The sequence below is a fragment of the Prunus dulcis genome, chromosome 3, assembly GCF_902201215.1.
Source record: "Prunus dulcis chromosome 3, ALMONDv2, whole genome shotgun sequence".
Taxonomy (NCBI): Eukaryota; Viridiplantae; Streptophyta; class Magnoliopsida; order Rosales; family Rosaceae; genus Prunus; species Prunus dulcis.
Genome location: NC_047652.1, coordinates 2,375,556 through 2,393,644, shown reverse-complemented (window position 1 = coordinate 2,393,644; position 18,089 = coordinate 2,375,556). Strand labels below are relative to the sequence as shown.

Sequence of the window (18,089 nt, the reverse complement as noted above, 5' to 3'; positions counted from 1 at the left end):
GCCTATCTAGAATCATTCATTATATAATATATTGATATTAACGCTTCATGTGCCAAAAAATCCAAGACTTCTTCTTGCATGATTATCAATTTGTGCAATTAAGTGGTTAATTAGCTGGACAATATTCACTCTTTATTCTTTATACCTACAAAATTACAAAGTTTTGAAGAAAAACAAAGCAAGTTGCAAATAGCGATGGAGAGGGATTCTTGAAGAATATAAGTCCCAAACAATATATAATGAATGATACCACTCTTAATAAAATTGATGTATTTTGTGATTTGACTTAAAATCTCTAGTAAACCAAAAATATCTATGAGTTGGCTGCAAGTTGTAATTTGAGTCGGCCACACTTCAAATAGCAAAAATGTAGATAGTATTTGATTGTACGTGGCTCCCCCATTGAATGGGTGGACATGAGAAGAGACTCAAGTTTGGAATATCTTTAAATATTATAGAGAAAAATCGCTAGATCAACAGTTTGTCCGTAATTTTTTTTTTTTGAAAGAACAAAAAAGCTTTGACTAATAAAATTGCTTTTATTATAAGTATAATGTGTTCTTTATGAGTTTCACATAGTAAAAGCTTAGCCTGAGAACTTCATTAAGAATGCAATCAAAATATGTATCTTTCAATGCCAACGGAGTCTAGCCAGTGAAAAAGAGTATTGACTTTACAAATCAATGGTCTCAGATTTAAACTCTTATGACATCTTGACAGTGTTGTGCATGAGAAACCCCCATCCCCTTTATAGTTTAAAATAATAATAACACTCTTTTATATGATTAGGACTAAGCTTGTATGAGCAAGAAAAGGTAATAACCTATTCATTTTTAAGATCATTAAATTTAGCTGTGGGCCCAATTTCGAGTCGACCGACCAAACAACTCAGCCTAATCATTAGAGGATTGGGTTGGCTTAATAATGAGCGGATTTTCAGTTCAAAAAATCATAAACAGCTTTGTACGTGTTGTGTTATGGGTTGGAACCAAAACTTAAATGCAGGCTTAATTTTGAATTAACCAAATCAAACTGCACAACTCGGTCACGTAAATTCTTCAAACCCTTATCAAGGACATCAAGTTTCGTTGTGGTTAATTATCTTTGGCCTTCACTCCTCGTTTTAACTCTCTACACGTACAAATGATACCGATATGATTAGAACCATTGTCGGCATTATTGGTCAGTACATCTGATGTTTGCTTTTCTTTCTTCTCTTTCTTTTCTCCATTTTCATTTTTTCTAGTTACTAATATTTTCTTGTTACTTCCTGCACAGGCAATGTCATATCTTTTGGCTTATTTGTCTCCCCAATGTAATCTGTCTCTCTATCTCTCTCTCTCTTACTTAATTACAAAAATCTAGGGTGACAAGCATAATAAAGTTTGATCGGGTACACAAAGAGAGCCATAACTAGGGACAAGGCAAGAGGTTCCAATATTGTAACCACTCGTTGTGTCCCAATCTTGTTCTTCTCTTTTATAATAATACTGCTGGGTTAGATGGAGCTAATCCAGTTGTGTGCCAACTTTGCTTGTCCCTCTTTTCTTTTTGGTTGGTAAATATTGAACAAGGAGTCAAGGGTGGATCCAGAAAATTTTATAGGGGTAGACTAATATTTTTCAATGGTGGATCTATTATATTACCTTTTTTTTCTTTTTAAAAACAGGTTTACATGGTTTTTTTTTTTTTTAAATAATATATATGCAAAGAAAATGAGTGGTAGCAACTATTCTTCAATTAACAATTTTTAAATTTTATCGGAGTACACATAGATATAGGGAGCAGTCATATAGATCTACAATTGCATAATCACAAGCTACAAGCATTCAACAAAACCAAGAGACAACTAGACTATATAAAAGCAGAGATCAAGTAATGAATAGATTAAATTAGAAAAATGACGAGTCTTCAATAAAATCCTAGCAAATTGCATAAGAAAAAAAATCCCCAAAATTTAACACCCAAACTCTAAATCATAAAAAGCTAACAATAACAATTGAAATTGGAAATTAAACAAAAAGTAAGATAGAAACTTACTAATATTAAAGAACCCAACTACTTCTAAGCCCTCAAGTTCAAATATAAAGTTATAGCTTACATGGATGGGTAATAGAAAAACACGATGTTTGATGTGTGTGGGTGCCTCTAAAGATGAAATCTTACGGTTGTGATAGGTAAATTTCAACAAAAAGGGGTGGACTATTTTTAATTAACTTGGATTTGACTTATAAAATTAACATTAATTTTTTTCATCTCCAAATTTAACACTGGGCTAGAACCTACTCTAGCCTATGCCTAGATCCGTTCTTGCAAGGAGCTAAATATTATTATATTAATTTAATTTAACTAATAATTTCATTATTTGTATAAAATAAATGAAAAAATTATGTGGGAGCCTGACATAAAAGTCCAAACCAGAGTTCAAACACGTCACACTAATTACAAAGATTTTAAAATCTTGTGAATTATAAGATAACTGAGTGTCTAAAAAGATTTAAGGCATGTGCTTAAGGAAATAATATAAAGATTTTGGAGGGTCTAAATTATCATGTGTCACAAAATGATAAGTTATTAAGTATTATGAAAAAAGGATCTAATTTTTTCTGCTGGGGGATTGGGCTTAAAATGTTTTAGTAAACCAAATATCTATGAGTTTAGTGCTGCTGGCCAGATTTAGCCTGAGTGGGCTGCAAGTTTTAATTTGAGTCGGTCGCGCTTCAAATGCAAAAATGTAGATAGCATTGGATTGTATATATGTGTCTCCCCCATTGAATGGGTGGACATGGGAAGAGACTCCAATTTAGAATCTCCTTAAATAATGTAGAGAAAAATCGCTAGACCAATAGTTTGTCCATACTTTTCTTTTGTAAGTCCAAAAAATAATATGAACAAAAAACTTTGACTAATAAAATTGCTTTTATTATAAGTACAATGTGTTGTTTATGAGTTTCACATAGTAAAAAGGCTTAGCTTGAGAACTTCATTAAGAATGCAATCAAAATATGTATTTTTCAATGCCAACGCGATCTTGTGTGGAAAAAGGTATTAACTTGCAGATTAATGATCTCAAATTCGAACTTTCATGGCACCTTGTATGACTCCTACCCCTTGTAGTTTGGAATTGTTTTTTTTTTATTAGTTATCTTTCCTATGATAAAAAAAAAAGCAACCCTCTTTGCCAACGGGGTCTAGCCCAATGGAAAAAGGGCATTAATTTACAGACTAATGGTCTCAAGTTTAACCCCCATGACACCTTGGTAGTGTATGAGAAACTCCTTGCCTCTTATAGTTTAAATTACCGGTTGTATTAAATAAAAATAATAACCCTCTTTTTTATGATTAGGACTAGCTTTTATTAGCAATAAAATGTAACAACCTATTCATCATTAAATTTAGAGGTGGTCATAATTTTGGGTCAACCTAACCAAACCACCTAACTCAATTATTAGAGGGTTGGCCTAATAATGAGCCGGTCTTATGTTCAAAAAATCATAAATCGCTTTGTTTGGGTTGGGTTATGGGTCGGAACCAAAACTTTAAAGTGGACTTAATTTTGTGTTAAGCTGATTGAATAGCCCAACTCGATCACAAAAGGATTGAGTTGGCCTAATAATGAGTGAATCTTGGGTCTAAGAAATCATAAACCACTATATATCGAGTTAGGTTACAAATTGGGACCAAAACCAACCCAACCAAACCCAAATTAAATTATCTCTCAATCAATCTTGAAAAGTCACTTAACTGTTTTTTTTCCCTTTTTGGTATTATGTTGTTATTTCTTTTGGGGCCTCGTGTGTTTGTGTTGCATCTCCTCTCTTCTGGGCCTTGTCGAAACCTGTTTCTCTTTTCAAATTCAAAAATAAATAAATAAATAGATAAATAAAATAAAAGCGATATTCCACACCTACTAATTTCGGCTCGAGGTTGTGGGTCTGCCCTGACGTTGGTAGTGCGAGTAGCCAAACTCCCCCTAAACTTTGTTCAAAAAAAAAAAAAATAGAAAGAGATATTACTCGGCATGTCATAGGTTCAAAGAAACAAAAATTAACTGAACATAAACAAAAATTAAGTTAAAAGTAACAGAAGAAGTTCAGTTTAAAAGAAACAGAAATAACCGAGCAAACCTTGTATTTCTGTGGATGATAATTGAGGCATGTCACTTACACCTCATCTGCGTCACATTTCATTTCCAAACAAAAGCTGTACAAAAAAACTGCTTTAAATAAACCTAAATTCTTCAAATCCTCATCAAGGACATCAAGTTTCGTTGTGGATAATTCTCTTTGGCCTTCACTCCTCGTTTTAACTCTCTACACGTACAAATGGATACCGATATGATTAGAACCATTGTCGGCATTATTGGTCAGTAAATCTGATGTTTGCTTTTCTTTCTTCTCTTTCTTTTCTCCATTTTCATTTTTCCTAGTTACTAACATTTTCTTGTTACTTCCTGCACAGGCAATGTAATCTCTTTTGGCTTATTTGTCTCCCCAATGTACTCTCTCTCTCTCTCTCTCTCTCTCTCTCTCTCTCTCTCTCTCTCTCTCTCAATCACAAAAATCTAATCGTGTTACATTATGGCCATCACGGATGGAAATATTGCAGCCCAACATTTGTGAAGATAATAAAGCAAAAATCAGTTGCCGAGTTCAGGCCGGATCCTTACATAGTAACATTGCTCAATTGTGCTTTGTGGTCATTCTATGGTCTGCCCATAGTCCATCCTGACAACCTTCTTGTTGTTACGATTAATGGCACTGGACTTTTCATTGAATTCATTTACATCGCCATCTTTTTCGTATTCTCTCCCGGAAAAAAGCGTGTAAATAATGTTCAATAAATTCACTAAATTATGTGTTCTTAGACATATTAGTATCTTATAACATTTTGTTTTTTTTTTTCTTCAGCGAAACATCATCATTGCGCTTCTAGTTGAAGTTGTCTTCTTTGCCGTTGTGGTTTTCATTACTCTACACTTTTTCCATGACACTAAAGGCCGGTCTATGATAATTGGGATCTTGAGTATTGTCTTCAATATCATTATGTATAATTCACCTTTGACAGTCATGGTATGTATAATTTCTATATATTCTATTCATAAAAAAGTTAATCATACCTTCAACCTAACTGACCATCGCTTAGCTCCGGCGGGGACCTTAGGGTTTTGCCTATGACTTCGCTTCTTTCCATGTTGTGTTGAGGGGGATATGGATCAAATGACACCATACATGCTGCATTTTGAATGTCTTGGATTAAATATGTATGAAATAGACTTATATGATTTTTGGGTGGCAGAAAATGGTCATCAAGACAAAGAGCGTCAAGTACATGCCATTTTACCTCTCACTCGCAAATTTGTGCAATGGAATTGTCTGGACCATCTATGCGCTCCTTAAATTTGATCCCTACCTTCTGGTAATTCTCTATAAAAAAAACTAATCAAAACCTTTTTCTTTATTTTTTTCATTTATTTTTAACTAATTAACCCTTTTCTTTCAATGACAATTTGATAGCTTCCAAATGGTTTGGGAGCAGTTTCCGGTGCGGTGCAAATCATCCTGTATGCTACCTACTACAAGACCACAAATTGGGATGAGGATGGATGATGAAAAACCAATATCTCAAGTTCAAATCTCCGATGTTTAGTCAAAGTGGACATTTTGTATGTACATCTTTTGAGACATAAGAGATTGACCTCTTTTGACAATTTGTCCAAGAATGAAGAAAATAAATGTTTTATGAAGGGCTCAACCCAAGTTATTATAATACCTTATTTGTTTATTCATTTTAATTAAGAAAAATATTGTTTTGCAATCATTATATAGAAAATGACAATTAACGGATGAGAAAATGACAATTACTGCGAAGGGTCATTTATTTATTTATTTGAGAAATTAGCCCCCACCTTCTTAACTGAATGCATCTTAACACATATCTTGATAAATAAGGCCATGCGAAAAGCGTTAGAGCATTCATAATGGACTCCTTAAATCACTTCCTTAGACAAATTATAGGGAAGAATTAAAAAAATATAACTCCAACCATGCTCCCTATCCATCTCCTAAAATGGGAGACCTTTAGGAGCTCCTAAATCTGAGGAGAGAGAAAAGACTTTTAGTGGCTTCCTATTATGTAATGATGCTTTATTTAATGAATATTTCAAACCTTTAATTAATGCTAATTATTTTATATATATTATTTTTAATAGAGATTGACCAATTAAAAAAGAGTTATAGCATTTATGACTTCCTAATTAGAGAGCATGATTGGAGTTTAAATTTTATAGAGAGCTCCTAAAATAATTTTTATATATTTTTAGCTAAAATTTAACTTTAAAAATAGAGAGCATGATTATTAATGCTCTTACGTTTTCAGTTTTTGCAAAAGAAAAAAGTTAATCGTTTTTGTGTAGTGGTTTTTAAAAACCGAAGTACAAGAATATTACCTTTATCGTCTTGATAAATATAGCACCGACACCAACTTTAGTCATATACTTGTTATTCAACATGATCAATTAAAAAAATTGCGAAATGAGATAACACAATATATATATAAAAGAAACTTTTTAAGTTTTTCTTTACTTTTATTTATAAAGTGTACAAATAATTCGAGTCTAGCTGTAGAATTTTTAAAATAGAACAAAACGTGTCAAAATTTGAATGGCATACACGGCTGAGGTGGACTCAATCCTTTATCCAGTGGGACATACAGTCGCGCAGCTGTAAAATATATTAATATTTAAAGAGTATAGCCGTGCGGCTATACTTTGTGACATCATTCGGTTTGCAGACACGTGGTGGCTCCTGGCCCATGCCACGTAGAAACCAGTACGACTGTCTTAGAGTTCCCCGACTACAGAAATCTAGACGTGTAAGGTTAGGATCTTCCAATATCCGCGATCTATTCGTGAAAACCGCGCCATTCTTCTAGACCTTTCGGTAATCTTCGCTCTATTTTTCGCGAGCTTTCCTCTCCAGGCCTTTTTATATCCATAATTTTCTTGCCAACCAAACAATCAGTTGCTAAAATCTCCCCTTCGATCAAACGCTTTACCGCGCGAATCTAAGATCTCTTTCATGTAAGAATCTTTGCCGTCTCATTCCTGGAAGAATCTCATTCTTAGCTTTCATTTTCTTTTACTGGAATGAATTATACGCATATTCCTTCCCTTCCTCAACTAGTGTCCCGAGAAACAAACAGCTCAAAATGTCCTTAAATGCTTATAAACTCAGGTGTTCAAGCTCTGATCTTTAATGGTTCAGCGCAAGTTTCAAACTTTACCCATTTTTAATTGGTGAGTTGCTAATGGGTTGCTCTTGTGGTTTACAGAGTGTGTCTTGTGGTTTCTGGGTCTTTGGAAAATGAGCAGAGTGGCCGATTCGAGTGCCTTCAATGGGGATTTTGCAACAGCAGTGAACCACCTGCTCAATTTCCCTGAAACCATTGACAAGTTCATGTTCCCTTCTCGGGCTCACGAAACCAACAACGAGAACAAAGGAGTGGCTAGCATTCCAGTGGACATTTTGGACTCTCCCAAGGAGTATATATTTTTCTTGGACTTGCCTGGCTTTTCCAAATCTGATATTCAGGTAATTTCCCACTTTCCCACTTGTCCAAATCTGACCTATTTTCTGCTTGCTTTCCTGAAATTCTCAGTCTTTCGGAGAACGAATTGTGTGAGTGGTTGGTTTTTTATTTTTGAATATAAATTTTTTATGGTTTTTGTTGATGAATTATGTGAGTGGTAACAATTTTGTGGTTGCAATGCAGGTAACAGTTGAAGATGAAAACACTCTGGTGATCCGAAGCAATGGGAAGAGGAAACGTGAAGATGGGGAGGAGGAAGGCTGCAAGTATCTGAGGCTTGAGAGGAGAGGACCCCAGAAGCTGTTGAGGAAGTTTAGGTTGCCCCAAAATGCGAATGTAGGAGCCATATCTGCCAAATGCGAAAATGGGGTTCTCACTGTGGTGGTTGAGAAACTTCCTCCACCTCCCAAGCCCAAAACAGTTGAAGTTTCTATCTCTTGAAGCAGACTCACACTGGCCTGTTTGTGGTTTGCTGTCACACTAAGGTTTTGGGCTTTAGGTTTTAGGTTCCTCGTTGCGTTACTTTGAAAATTTATCTGTTTTGAATGACTTCTGCCCTTCAGAGAATGCTGGTTTGTATGATTATATATAACTAAAAGTTGATTGCTTAGAGTCCAAAATCTCTAAGCATTCATTTTGCTAAGTATTATGCATGTGTAGGTTTTGCATGTTAGTTTGATTGGTTTTTCTAAGCGTCTTGAAAATGCAAAATTGGAATGTTTGAATCATTAACGATAAGGCCCGTTTGGTTAACGAAAAAGATTTGATGGGAATAATTTCTCATATTTTTCTCAAGGGATGTAAAATAGAAAATTTATTTTTCATGTTCGATAACCCTGGAAAGTTAAAAGAGAATGTTATTTTATTTCTTTTCACATGTTTAGTTGGTATAGGAATATAAAACAAAGTTTGTTTGTATTTGTTAATGAAGACAAAATAATCATGAAAATGTGCATTGATGTTTGTTCATTTTTTTAAACTTCCTTATGAGGAGGAAAATAAAATTAAAATCGGTAGGGAGGCTTTATTTTCATCCTTACTTTTCCATGTGCTATGCAACTATTTTGTATGCCTTGACTTACGAAACATGAGAAATTGATTTTCCATTTTCAAGCTTTCCTTTCTCATGATTCAAACGGGGTCTAGTATACAATAATATGGAGGTGCTTTTCATGGAAAAGCCTACGGCTGAAAAAAAAAAAGAGTTAATGGTACAACTACATATCGTAAACAAATTTGGGATGTTTTTTTTGGCTAAAAGTTATAATATATGAGAGGCTCAAGGCAAAAATTGAGGTTTTCCTGGCTTTAAATAAACGCTAATGAAGGATTTAGTCGGATGATTTTCTCTTCTTTCGAGACTTGGGTTTCTTCCTTCTAGATTCCTTTTCAGCAGGACCATCATTTAGCAAATGCTCATATTCTTCAAGACTTGCAAAGGGGGATGCTGCAGACTTCCCGCGCTTCCGTTTGCTTTTCCTTTGATCATTCTCCTCCTCTTCATCCCCGTCCATGCCGTCATCTGCATCCCCTACATCAATATCAATAGCATCATCGTCACTTGGATCATTGTCTGCATTGGCATCAAAATCTTCTCCAAAATCTTCTCCGTCCCCACTATCCGATGGCAGGTCCAGCTCGGTATCACTGACATCGGCAACTAAGTCTTCATCATCTTCATCGGCAACTTGGTCAAGATCATCGTAATCGTAGTCACCATCTGCTTCAGTAGAAAGGCCAGCAGAATCCAGCATGCTGTCAATCTCTTCATTATCACTGTCATCACCATTGCCACCATCTACGTCAAACAAATCTGCAGCAGCTTCATCATCTTCTGTTGCTTTCTTTTTCTTTTTCTTCTTTGGTTTCTTTGAAGAATTCATCTTATTCATATAGAACTTGTGGAAGACAAGATCTTCCGGGGCTACATCTTCCTCGGCTAATGAGAGAATCTCTGGTCCAATTAACTGGTTCGTCATGTCAAGCTGGAACAAGAAAACTCAGTCAGCATTGCAGATTAACGGGATTGATATTTGGGCAGTGCCCATAACTATGGCACTCCAATCATTCAAGAGCATGTGAAAAGACAACATCTTCACTTAAGTGAAGGCACAAGGCAAATGGATAATAAGTCCATGGAAGTTCAGAAAACAAGCTGACCTTTTTCGCAGGTTCAATTTGTGAACCACCATGCCATGTGCTTTGCTTTGGTTTCTTCTCCATAAATTTGTCCAGAAAAGCAGTAAGTGATAGGTCATTCAGAGGGTTTCCATTGTAGACAATATTGGCCCCAGAGAGTAGCGTCTTTGCCATGGTAGAAACTGAAGGGTGCACATGTGAAGAAAGTACTGTCAGCTCCCACCAGCTCACACGATCTGCATTGCTGTTCACTCGTAAAGAAATTGGAATTAGAAAGTTAAAAGAAAATATAAACAAAAATAAAGGAAAGCATAAGAAATTCTGCAGAAGGTTGTTACAGAAGAAAACTTGTTTGACCTTTACTTTTTCCCTTCATTATCCTTTACTAACAAAATATTACGTCCTACACAAGTCTTTATTGACTTAATTCATTTTTCTGGTAGCCAGAAGAAATATGGATTCTAGCATTTATACAATGTAGAGAAGCTAAGAAAAGACAACTGACCAATAAGAGGGCTCTCTGCGCCGTGGATCATAGCCTCCAGGCAGCCAAGACCTCTCAGACGGTACTTGTGGTGGTTGCCCATTAAGAGTAGGAGGCGGTTTGGAGTTTGTTAAATCATTTCCCACAAGAAACTCTTCTGCTTCATCAGAACCTTCATCTTCAGAATAAGAGGCAGGAGAGTCATTATCATCTTCTGAAGAATCATGATCAGAATTGGCAGCATCACTGCTGTGAGCAAGCTCAACATCAAGTTCTTGTTTCTCTGAGACAGGGGTGGGTTTATCATTAGTTTCTTCCTGAACATCTTCAAAATGCTCAAGTTCATCATCAACTGACTCATTCTGGAGCACCATGTTCCTGTTTGGGGATGGCGAAAAAAGTGTTTATTTGACAATGTTGAATAAAATCTACAGGCAAATCTCCAAATTAGCACCAGGCTTACCATAAGGGGGGTCTTGCTTTAAGAACTTCTGAGAGGAGGAAGAGGCATCCACATGCATATTGAGGAGGCTGCTGAAGGGCTACCTGTTCAAATCAGTAAATGGTTAGAACATCCCCATAAGTGGAGCACAAGGATCCTCAATGCATGTTTTCCTCAAAGAAGCTTACTTAAGATTCAAAAATCCCTCCAAATAATGTAGCACAACAGGCGCAAATTCCAATTTGTGGGGTTTTGTTAACAAGATATTCAACAGAAAAGAACTATGTGTAGATATCTAGAAGGAACTGTGCTCTTATGTGGCAAACACGTAAGAATATAGTTAAGCACATAACCTGCAGTACACGCTTTGCAAAAGCAGCTGCACGCTTCAGGTTCACATCATTTTTCATTGCTCTCAGAAGAAGTCCAATAAACATTTCTGCCTGAAAAACAAGCCATATAAAGACAGGAAGATATATAATTGAATGAAAGGATAAAAATTGTGGCATCTGAAACTTCAACGTCAACAAACAAGGATCAAAGAGCTTATCTAACTAACTTCTTATTGATGCATTGTTTCACTTTATCTGTTTGAATAATCATATAAAGTGGAAGAAAAGGAATCTGTGTCCCAAGGACACAGGTACAAAACCACCCAGCTCTTGCCGAATCCAATATACACCACAAGGAGGATAATTGTTAGAACCACAAAGCAACGATGAAAGAGACTAATCAACTGTGTGCCTCTTGGTGGCTATAATTCCGTTTTGTAGCCTTCAGGTATTAAGTGAAAAAAAATTGAAATCATACAACAAACTGTAATTTGTTACCATTAAAAAGAAAAATTTGGCCTTGCACACATGAAGAGCATAGGGAACTTTTTGATGTAAGAAGAAGTTTCAGAAAAACCATAATGAAGTTTGATTAACAAATAACTCTAAATAACGAGTGTAAATAAATCCAGCTCCACTTGCCTTGGAAGTATTCATGGCAGCTGGAAGTAGTAGTTTTGAATACAAGGCTCTGTAAAACCTATCACTGACGATTTGATTCTTCGATGAGATCTTATCGAGGAGCATCAATGCTTGAACTCCTACGTTAAAATTCTTAGAATGAACCTGCATGAACGGGCACATTAAATTCCACAGGATATAGCTAATCTTCCGAGTAATGAATAGCAAAGCTTTGAGCTTACCAGTTGGAAAAGCATTGGTGTTTGGACCTCGACAATGTCATCAGCCTCATTACTCGAGACAAAGGGAAATGCTCTATTCACTCCCTGTGAAGATGACAAGGGAAGGGATGTAGAAGTAGTCAGTAAGTTCTTTGAAAAAGCAAAATCTTTTTCAAAGCCCAAAATTCATGCTTAGTTTTTTTTTTAATTCTATGTGTAATTAAAACCTCGTAAAGACACCAAGAGGAACATCTGAGATGGCATAGCTACATTGTTATGCAAGCTAAGAAGTAATTGTCCTAACCATCAGTAGAGCTGATAGAAGGCGTGAATCCAATTCAACATGAGAACCTGATGAACTCTCCACTTTGCTATCTTCAAGAGAACTGAGTGGTTTCTTAACCCCTGCTTTTCCACTTTTATCCATCTTTTCACCACCACCAGCCTCAGTAATCAGTACCTGAAATATTACTTTGTGAATATTCATTGTCTACTTCCATAATTTAGGCCATTGTGATAAATTGATGATACACTTCAAACATTAGCTGCATTACAAATCCTACATTAATAAGCGCTTGTCTCCTCATCAGCAACATCCAAAAAAGTCATCAAATTAAAGATGCAATGATTTTGTGTATTAGGGACTGCAATCATAAGTATTATTGATGATAAATACATTGAAAAGCAAAAACAGTTCATTATTACCTTGAAAAGTGCAAAATAAACATCTATTAAACGTTTTGCCACCTTCGGCCCATCTCCTTTATGAGTTAGACGCATTTGGCTCAAAAAGTTAACCTGCATACATAAAAGTTTGTTTAACAAGATTCGCAAGTTGTACCAAATCAAAATGAATGCAGGCAGTACATGGACATTTTGAGTTCAGATCCATGGCTCATAAAGTATTTAAAATTTAATAGAAAAACAAAAATGCATTTTATTGTAAACCCAAAAAAAATCCAGACTAATTGGTCCAGTACATGTATAGGGGCAATTTCAGACAGCATGGCCCTATACATGTACTGGATCAATTGCCCCTACACATGCATTTTTATATGCAAATATGCTAAGGGGAAACGTATTAGTGTCTCATCTAGAAATAGATGTTTAAATTTCCATCTTTTATGAGATTTATCTCCTTAAAAGCTAATTTTAACAAAGTTTGTGGTCCAAGCGAAATGTAACGCACCTCATGATCAGCACTATATGTAGTACCAATATTCCAAGTGTTTTTACCACCTCTTTATTTATTTAATTTTACAAAACGATATTCTAAACTACTTTAATCTATCGGGGAGGGGAATACGACCTTGAGTGCAACAGGGTGGGCACACTACCCTGGCCAATTGGCCTAATCCATATTTGCCCCCATTTTTCACTTTAATGCTTCATGATTTTATCATTGCGAGTTTTTCTTCTTTTAGGTACTCTCTTTTCTTACCCTTTGAGTATGACTTGAACCCCAATGCACCCACTCCTGTAAATGTTTAATTACTAAGCCAGGACAGCATTAGCCTTTGCGTTACGTAGTTTAAAGATCCACCATCATAAATACTAAAACTTAATATTTCAGTATAATTTGTGGCAGAAAAATCAGACAAAAACAAAATAAATAAATAAAATTAACTATGAAAGCTGAAAATAGAAATACTGTACACGCCTAGTCTACATTAGACGCTAACTATTAAATTATTAGTAGTATTCATGATGAGACATACGGCATGATATTTTGCTTGTGGGCTCAAGCGCGGCCGAAAGAGGAAGGAGTCCACCTCATCAATCACCACTGCCTGTTCAGAGGAGCTCATAGTATAAGATAGGATGCAAGGGCAACAAAATGATTACTAATACACACAAATTACAAAAAGGAAAAAAAACACATGTGCCATGAACTATTCTACTGTCACTATCATCGAGGTAAAGACAGATGATGTACATATCATATAGAAACACAATTTAAAAGACAGGCTCCTGCGTTCCATGAGTAAAATGTTAAAACATCCTCCATAATAGAACTGTTTGAGATACTTCTTTCAACAAACAAAATAGATAAATAAACTATTTGAGATGTGCATAAGCATAATGTTCAAACAAAGAGAACACATTCAAAAAGCAGCTCACATTTTTGAGAAATAAAAAAATCACCAACGTAATCAGTTAAGACCATATGGTAAAGAAAAACGAAAGGTTGTTACTTCCATGTCCTGTTCCACTGCAAGAGTTAAAAGTATAAAAGATAAAACTTAAACTGAGTGGCAAAATGAGCTAAACTAAAAATTCTTTACTCTCATATTTGTACAAAGTACCCTACTACCCAAAATTCCCTGAAACCTCATCGGTTGGAAGTTAGAACAAGTGAGCAAAAGCAGCTGACTGAACTCATGAGCCAGAACATATAAATAAAACAAATTAGATTCAGCTAAGCTAGATAGTCGTACCTTCATGTTTGGGTGATCAGACAAAAGGTTTGATAAGTGAAAATCAGCATCAGATGCCCCCTTATTTTTAGGGTCTCCCAGCTATATGTAACCAAAAGAAAAAAAGTTGACAATGAAGCAGGTTGACAGTTGTAAGGACCAAAAAAAAGGTATTTTTAATATATGTAAGTCGGTGAGGCCGAAATCCAGTGCAAACTTACTTTGTTAACTATTGCAGACAGTAATCTTCGCTCTTGCTCCGATTTATTCTTTAGCAACACATATATAGTCTGAAAGCAGTTTTAAACAGGAAATATGGATCAAAACTCTCACGTCAGCATATTACAGATGTTACGAACAACTTCAATTAGATCACCACTAAAAAGAAATAATGTTTGCATACAGATCTTTACTAAATTTCATCCTTTTGTTGATAAGCATACCATGTGACCTTTGATTTTCTTTTTTAGGTAACTTCAATTATGTAACCTTTTTTTTTTAATTTTTTATTAAGCAATTGTGAGACCTTCGAAAATCATGAGTTGCAACATGGATCTCCAGACTTAATGCCTGTTTTCATATGAAATAACATTTAACAGGAACGGGAAATAGGGAATAGAATGTGTAAATTTTTACAACAATCAACCAACATGGGTATTGTCACCCCAGCCTTAAACTTACATATAAAAATCATATATGAGACAATAACATGCTTAGAAATACAAACAGATGCATGTTTACTACAAACATGCTTTCCAAGTTTCACTTTGACCAGTGCTTTAAAGAAAATACATGAATCAAGAAAACTTTTTTACTGGAGAAAATAAATGTTGAAACTTCAAAACTTCAAGAACAATTTAAAAAATTAAAAAAAAAAAAAAAAAAGGTCACTGAAAAAGGGCAATTACACTGGCAGCAAAGTAACAGAAAGAAAAGGAAAAAAACAGAGAGAACCCCAACCTTCAATGCCTTGTTTTTCAGTTCAGGTAACATATCTCTTGATGCTTCCTCGAGAGCAAAAACAAAGCGTTCATACCTGAGATGACAATAGTCGTATTCATGTTAGGAATGGGAGCAAATTTCCTTGAATGAATTAAAAATATTACAACAAATAAGACATTATTTTTTTGGCCATCTAGGCCATTAGAAGTTAAACAATACACACAATAACATTTTGGGCAAAAAGGAAGAAAGAACAAAAACCAATACCTTTGTTTCAAGCACTCCTCCCAATACCATAGAAGTAGAAGAGAATAACCATCTTTTGTCTCAGGAACATTATTTAATGGCCGCTGTAAGAGGCTCTTAAGCTTACGATCAGGTAATAAACTGGCAAAAAGAAGTATATATGCAGATCAGAGCAAAGTAAGGTGTACGAACTCATAAATATGCAAAGTTCAACTATTTTTGTGTCAAAGTTCTGATACAAAGTTAAGTGGGCAAACATAAACCATCAATTGTTACCAATCACAAGGAAAATGGCTTCTTACTAGAATTTACATGATAACAGTTTTATCTTCAATTATTTTTTACCTTTTCCCTTTTGTTAAACCATATAAGAATATTAATTTTCTACAGGAATGCCAGACCATGCAACATAAAACACGCCAAACTAGGGGACCTTCAACTTCACTTACTGCATGGAGCAAAGAAGGATAATAAAAAGTATAGCACAAAATATGATCATTTCTATAATGAGGCACTGGACTTCAGTTCAATTTTTGAAGCATGGTCATAGATGGATAATAGTTTAGGATGGGCTTGTTTAGTAGTACAAACTTTCCTCTGTGGTTTGGGCGAGAGTTTCACCAGCTCTGGAGTTTTGTTTGTCAGTGGATTGTACTGTCTCTTCTGTACTACCTCCACTTACTGTGTGTGAAGTATTGGAACTTCATTGCACTTCTTTCTGGTGAATAAAAGTAGTTCTCGGGCAGACCTCACACACGCAGACACACACACACTAATCATGATGCACATGCACACACATAAACACATACTAATCATGATACACACACATACACACAGAGGAAGGGAAGGAGGGAGGGAGAGAGAGAACCTTGTAAGAAACAATTCTCTCAATGCTTCAAAACCTGCGAATGCATATCGCTTTCCCACTTTTGATGTCACCATTCCTACAACAAACAACAAGTTCCAATTAAAGTAAACTCAAAGATTCATCAAAATAAGGCCAATCAAGGTTCGAATAGAAAGAAAGAATCCACATGCAGCTTTCCACAGAACTAAAGCACTTCATGTTGATAATTTGATATGAATCAACTGAGATTCTAGAGTGATTGTAGTAATTAGCCCCCGACCAAATGTAATATAGGCTTAAAATAACCAGTAACATTCGATATTTGCATTTCTCTTGCTGAGTGAACCTAGATGATAATATTATCTCCACAAGTCTTATAGGCTATCCTAGTACAAGCGTCCTGGCGTCGGAACAAACAAGCAATGGGAAAGAAGGCCGGCAAGAAAGGCTTTTGTCATAACAGAAAGAAAAGAAGGGGAGGCCGAAGGGCCCGTCATTCAGCAATAAAGTATCATGTAGAGAGACAAAAAGCAGAGACTGCCAAGTCCAGATAGAAAAAAATAAGCAAAACCACATGGAATACACTGTCTACAATTCTAAGAATCATAAATCACCACACACACACATTACAATGTGAGCATCCAACCCAAATCTAATTGGTAATTTGGGGAAAGGCCTAAAATCTTTTAAACCCTGAGGAAAAGTGATATGGGATACTCTCAACAAAACACACCTAGAGAAAAATGAAGCACAATGAACCACCTTTGGTTACATGTGACTAATTACAAACTGCAATATTACCTATAAGTGCATCAAGAGACCTCATATTGGCAATGGGATTGTCCCCAACCAAGACAGAGAACGCCGATATCTTATCGGATGCAGTCCCGGACCTCTGTGTGGTAAGCAACAGCTTAATATCCCCACTCTTCCCTTTCGACGACTCATAGTCAGCTACGTATTGCACCATTAACCTCTCTCCAAGCTCTCTCTTCTTGGCCACCACACTCTTCCACTCCTCCGCATTCCTCACCTCCGCTTTCTTCCCAATCGCAAGCACTTTCTTTTCCAATTCGTCAGCTTCCTCATACCACACTCCCAAGTTGCTAGCTGCCATCAATGGCAGCTTCGGAAGGTTCTTGAACTTCTCAAAGTTCTTTGCTTTCTCTTTGTTGGTGTTGTCTTCCAGTGAAGAAAGAGTGAGTTTCGGCTTCGAAGAATCGGGTTTTTCATTGGATTTGAAATTCTGGTTATTTGGCTTCTGGTTTTTCGTGGGGTTTTGGTTTGGAGCTGGTTTTGGCTTCTTTTGGGGTTTTTTGGGACCAGGTTTACGAAAATCAACATCGTTGAAGCCTGAAGAAGACGATGGTGGGAGAGAGGTTGCGAGGCCGAGGGAGGAAGCGAAAGATGCTATGTCAGACTTGAGGTGCTCTATGTCGTCTGAGTTGTTTGCAGGTTTCTTAGATTTTGAATCCGCCATTGCTAGCTACGGAATGAAACTGTACCAGAAAAACAGACGAAGGTTTGGAGTTGGAGATAGTAGGGTTTAACGAAACGGGTTTGGATTTGGATCCAGGTCTGCTGGGCTTAAGTCTGGGTTTTTCTATGAGGCCCAGGGTTGAAATTAGTGGCAAGCCCTTAAGTTTGGGTCATTCTGTATCTGTACCCCCATAGTTTTATTTTATTTTTTTCATAGAAAAATATCATCGAAGTCTGTCCTTGAAAAATCATTAAGTTTGGGTCTTCTTTGAGGAATATGATTGTAATCTTGTTTTGTTTAATGAAATTTAGGTTCTAAAAAACAGATA

The 18,089-nt window shown here is 35.9% G+C and overlaps 3 protein-coding genes across 5 annotated transcripts; 2 read left to right on the top strand and 1 right to left on the bottom strand.

Moving 5' to 3' along the window:
- Positions 1-4,254: 4,254 nt before the first annotated feature.
- LOC117621112 (bidirectional sugar transporter SWEET5-like) lies at positions 4,255-5,609 on the top strand. The gene is made up of 6 exons (XM_034351411.1): positions 4,255-4,365; positions 4,462-4,498; positions 4,609-4,825; positions 4,911-5,072; positions 5,299-5,418; positions 5,517-5,609. Exons 1-6 carry the CDS (start codon positions 4,326-4,328, stop codon positions 5,607-5,609), a joined length of 669 nt encoding a protein of 222 aa, XP_034207302.1. The 5' UTR covers positions 4,255-4,325.
- Positions 5,610-6,921: 1,312 nt separating this feature from the next.
- Positions 6,922-8,258, top strand: LOC117621113 (17.4 kDa class III heat shock protein). 2 transcript variants are annotated; one of them, XM_034351413.1, is made up of 3 exons: positions 6,922-7,081; positions 7,333-7,592; positions 7,774-8,258. In XM_034351413.1, the coding sequence occupies exons 2-3, from the start codon at positions 7,365-7,367 to the stop codon at positions 8,029-8,031; spliced, it is 486 nt and encodes a 161-aa protein (XP_034207304.1). In that variant the 5' UTR covers positions 6,922-7,081; positions 7,333-7,364; the 3' UTR covers positions 8,032-8,258. The 2 variants fall into 2 exon arrangements, with proteins under 2 accessions (XP_034207304.1, XP_034207303.1); XM_034351412.1 differs by lacking the exon at positions 6,922-7,081 and adding an exon at positions 7,088-7,235.
- A 410-nt stretch (positions 8,259-8,668) lies between these two features.
- Positions 8,669-17,894, bottom strand: LOC117621111 (CCAAT/enhancer-binding protein zeta). Of its 2 annotated transcripts, XM_034351408.1 has the most exons (16): positions 17,083-17,894; positions 16,303-16,378; positions 15,456-15,575; positions 15,207-15,282; positions 14,468-14,536; positions 14,268-14,348; positions 13,548-13,619; positions 12,535-12,627; positions 12,134-12,289; positions 11,851-11,934; positions 11,630-11,773; positions 11,009-11,098; positions 10,677-10,759; positions 10,235-10,591; positions 9,751-9,973; positions 8,669-9,575 (listed from the first exon to the last, which is right to left on the bottom strand). In XM_034351408.1, the coding sequence occupies exons 1-16, from the start codon at positions 17,759-17,761 to the stop codon at positions 8,922-8,924; spliced, it is 3,057 nt and encodes a 1,018-aa protein (XP_034207299.1). In that variant the 5' UTR covers positions 17,762-17,894; the 3' UTR covers positions 8,669-8,921. The 2 variants fall into 2 exon arrangements, with proteins under 2 accessions (XP_034207299.1, XP_034207300.1); XM_034351409.1 differs by lacking the exon at positions 13,548-13,619 and having other exon boundaries at positions 17,083-17,802.
- Between the last annotated feature and the right edge of the window lie 195 nt (positions 17,895-18,089).

Coding starts and splice junctions, on each gene's coding strand:
- LOC117621111 (XM_034351408.1), bottom strand. CDS start 17,761: ATGGCGGATTCAAAATCTAAGAAACCTGCAAACAACTCAGACGACATA. Junction 16,379..17,082: donor GTCTCTTGATGCACTTATAG/GTAATATTGCAG, acceptor TGTTTGTTGTAG/GAATGGTGACATCAAAAGTG. Junction 12,628..13,547: donor CACAAGCAAAATATCATGCC/GTATGTCTCATC, acceptor TTATGTATGCAG/GTTAACTTTTTGAGCCAAAT.
- LOC117621113 (XM_034351412.1), top strand. Junction 7,593..7,773: donor TTTCCAAATCTGATATTCAG/GTAATTTCCCAC, acceptor GTTGCAATGCAG/GTAACAGTTGAAGATGAAAA.
- LOC117621112 (XM_034351411.1), top strand. CDS start 4,326: ATGGATACCGATATGATTAGAACCATTGTCGGCATTATTG. Junction 4,366..4,461: donor AACCATTGTCGGCATTATTG/GTCAGTAAATCT, acceptor CTTCCTGCACAG/GCAATGTAATCTCTTTTGGC. Junction 5,419..5,516: donor AATTTGATCCCTACCTTCTG/GTAATTCTCTAT, acceptor ACAATTTGATAG/CTTCCAAATGGTTTGGGAGC.